At 37.0% G+C, this 3,289-nt stretch overlaps 1 protein-coding gene across 1 annotated transcript in view; it reads right to left on the reverse strand.

The window, feature by feature from the left end:
- Positions 1-1,680: 1,680 nt before the first annotated feature.
- LOC101310669 (niemann-Pick C1 protein-like) overlaps positions 1,681-3,289 on the reverse strand; it is a 22,384-nt gene continuing 20,775 nt past the window's right edge. The window contains exons 35-37 of the mRNA XM_004292258.1: positions 2,253-2,319; positions 2,109-2,177; positions 1,681-1,912 (exon numbers count right to left, since the gene is read on the reverse strand). Coding sequence (XP_004292306.1) covers positions 1,829-1,912; positions 2,109-2,177; positions 2,253-2,319 — 220 coding nt within the window. The 3' untranslated portion in view covers positions 1,681-1,828. The remainder of the gene's footprint in view (positions 1,913-2,108; positions 2,178-2,252; positions 2,320-3,289) is intronic.

Consider the following 3,289-nt stretch of genomic DNA (forward strand, 5'->3'; position numbering starts at 1 on the left):
TATCCGTATCAGCTTTAATTTGATCTTACAGATTATATTGTCAAGTACTGCATCTTTATCAGCTTTAGTTTGATCTTTAGTTTGATCTTGCATATCATATTGTCAAATACTGTATCTTTATCATGACATTTTTATCGAATAACTAGTTATCTATGTTTAATAGCTACTGTACTTCTACAGTTGTGCTCTTGTGAATTTTGAAAACTTGTATTGATGATTTAGAGTTGAGATATAACAATAATCATTTGATTATAAATTGAACGATGATAACCAAAAATTTATAGCAAAAATTAGACGAAATAATATGTAAAAAGAGGTACCAAATAGTAAATATATATTAATTATATTAAATAACGGAATATTTCATAAATTAAGGGCATTTTAGACAGTTTGGGATGTGTATTAAGTATAATATTGAAATGAAAAACTTGATAGGTAGTGTATTAAGTAAGGGGTGTGTATTAAGATATTAGGGGTGTGTATTTAAAATTTCTCATACAATAGTAATAGACGCCCTATTTGTGATAGTTGTCTTTTTTTTTTTTTTTTTAAAAGAACATTTATTAAATAACTCACACACCTTACATATGTCAATGAGGTTTGAATCCATGACCTAAAGATTGTCAGTTAACCTCTTTAACCAATCAGATTTTTAAGGTAAGATTGGGACCTCAATATACCATCTATTGTCTCTTATTAGACGTCCTTCTGCCCCTAATAGACCCCATACAGCCCACACTAAAACCCCGACAGACCTCATACTACTCCCAATAGACCCTATACCACCCCCAATAGAAACCCCACCAGACCTCATACTGTCCCCAATATACCCCTTACTGCCCTTAATAGACCCTTTCAATCGTATTCCAAATCTATGGATAAGGATTTTGGTGCGCAGCTGAGTATCCAGAGGTCAAGTACAGCTATCAGTCTCTCTCTCATATCACCCGTCTTCTTAGACTTTCTAATACAGTAACCTGATTAGTCCAAGAAGTCGTGTGGATCTCACATTCAATGTATATCCACTATGCCGAATCATATACATATGCAAACATTTTACATACATGAAGGATCGCACAATTCCAGTTTCTCAATCAAAGAACTTTGCAGGATATAATGAGGTAATGATGATGGAGGTAATCAAAGAACTTCAAGAAATTCATGACTTGCTCACCTAAGAGGAGCCATATCACGTATCACATGCTCTCCAAAATCTAAGGTTACTTCCTTAGACTTCACTGACTGATTCACATTTTTGTACAATGCCAGACTAATCATTCAGTTGTCATTTGATTCCTCCACCTCCACATTTCTGAACACCCTCAGAGAAAGAACTTTTTTTTGTTGATCAAAGGAGAAAGAACTTAGAAGTCTCAAGATGCTACTGTAAAATCTTTATAAATGAACGCTACATAGATAATAATGAGTGCAGCTATTACCACCCTACTAATCTATTTTTACCACAACGCAAAAATTTTAGTTTTAGAATTTTACACTTCCTTTCAATGGTTTGGTTAGAGAGCAGCAGTGTCCTATCATCTTCACACTGTTCACATGATAAAACCGTATATCTGTGAGCTCGCTTTTATAGGTGAGTTTCCCATAAATAGTATCTCATTTATGACATGAATTACCGCTCCAAACCTAACATGTGTATGATATAGAGTTTCTCTACCAAAATGTGTGCAGTAAATCAGTGATGCAATAAAATCCTATACATCACAACTAAATCTGTTTTCCTTGGGATAAATTCTACAACATATCCTCGTATTCCAAGCACAAGAGCAGAATCTTGGCCTCAAATGGCGAAGATGAACTTCCACAATTATCACCTCAAGTTTGATGAAGATTCAACTTCTTGAATCTCAATATTTGTAAGCCTCTTCAGTGGACCAAACATGCTCAACACCACCTGCAAAATATAAAAGGCGAGCTCAGTTATAATCAGTTTTACCACGGATTGCATGTTGATTCCGACTTGAGGCCAAGTAGGGAATACAAGAGATAGGGAATTCCATGATACAAAACAGAAAAAGTGTCATCAGTGGTGCAAAATCTCATATCAGTACAAGAGCAATAACTATGACAGAAGGAGTTCCCAAACTTACCGGTAAAAATACAAGCCCATGCAAGAAACCAATAAGAACCAACGCCAGGTACATTTGGAAATAATAAACCTGCAAAATCAGAAGGCTACTTTACAGCTATTGAGCATCGCTAAAAGTAATTGAAGCTGAGAGAGAGATAGACACCACAAAAATTTCTGATCTTGAGAAGCAAAGGACAATCACTCCAACTAGCTTTGTAAGTGTGATTCCACTGCCAAAAAAAGTTAACAATGAAATTATTCTCTAAAAAAAAAAACAATGAAATTGATAAGGCAATGCTAGTTTTGTTTGTTCAACAAAATCACTAATTTCACAAAGGACTCCTAAGGAGTCTGAGAAACAGAGCACTACAACATTGAACTCTGTTGAAAGGGATAACAAGTAAGGTGTTTCCAATATATATGGGTCAAATTTTGAAGATAATCAAAAGGACATTAAAATAAAAATCACTTAGAAGTAGACATCATAAAAAATAATTTTCTCCTACACAGGTCTTTGCAAACTCAGCTCTTTAGATATTGAGCAGGCATAAAGTCAGATATATATATATAGAGGCCCACTAAGAAGCGGACGTCCGCACTGGGCTTAAAGTGCGGACGTCCCTCCGTTCTCCACCGTCCGGTGCCGGCGACGGCGCTCGTCCACCCGAGCGGACACCAGAGGCGTCCCCGACCACTTTCCCTTCCCGGCGAGATCGATTTGAAGGTCTGGGCAGCAATCTCCACCCAAAACTTCAGACAAAGTCGATTTCACCGGAAAACTGGAATTCGACGGACTCGCCAGGAAGGGAAAGTGGTCGGGGACGCCTCTGGTGTCCGCTTGGGTGGAGGCACGCCATCGTCAGCGCCAGACGGTGGAGAACGGAGAGTGCGGACGTCCATTTCACATCGTTTTTGATATATATATATATATATACACAGGCTTTCTTGGCTAAGGAAGTCTTTATTTATTCTTATGGTGCGGATTTTCACTTTAGACTCACTTTTCAATCGAATTTTCACATCTCCACCGTCTAGTCTTTAGATACTAGTGTATAGATCATCTTTGCAAAATTTCAGCCAATTTGGTTATCATTAAGGCACTCAAATTCGATTAAACCAATGGATGAACATAATTCTGTCAAACTTGAACCGTTCATGTTTATAACAGAAAAACGCAGTTTTGAGTGCCTTCATGATAAC

This window comes from Fragaria vesca, linkage group LG2 (assembly GCF_000184155.1).
Source record: "Fragaria vesca subsp. vesca linkage group LG2, FraVesHawaii_1.0, whole genome shotgun sequence".
Taxonomy (NCBI): domain Eukaryota; kingdom Viridiplantae; phylum Streptophyta; class Magnoliopsida; order Rosales; family Rosaceae; genus Fragaria; species Fragaria vesca.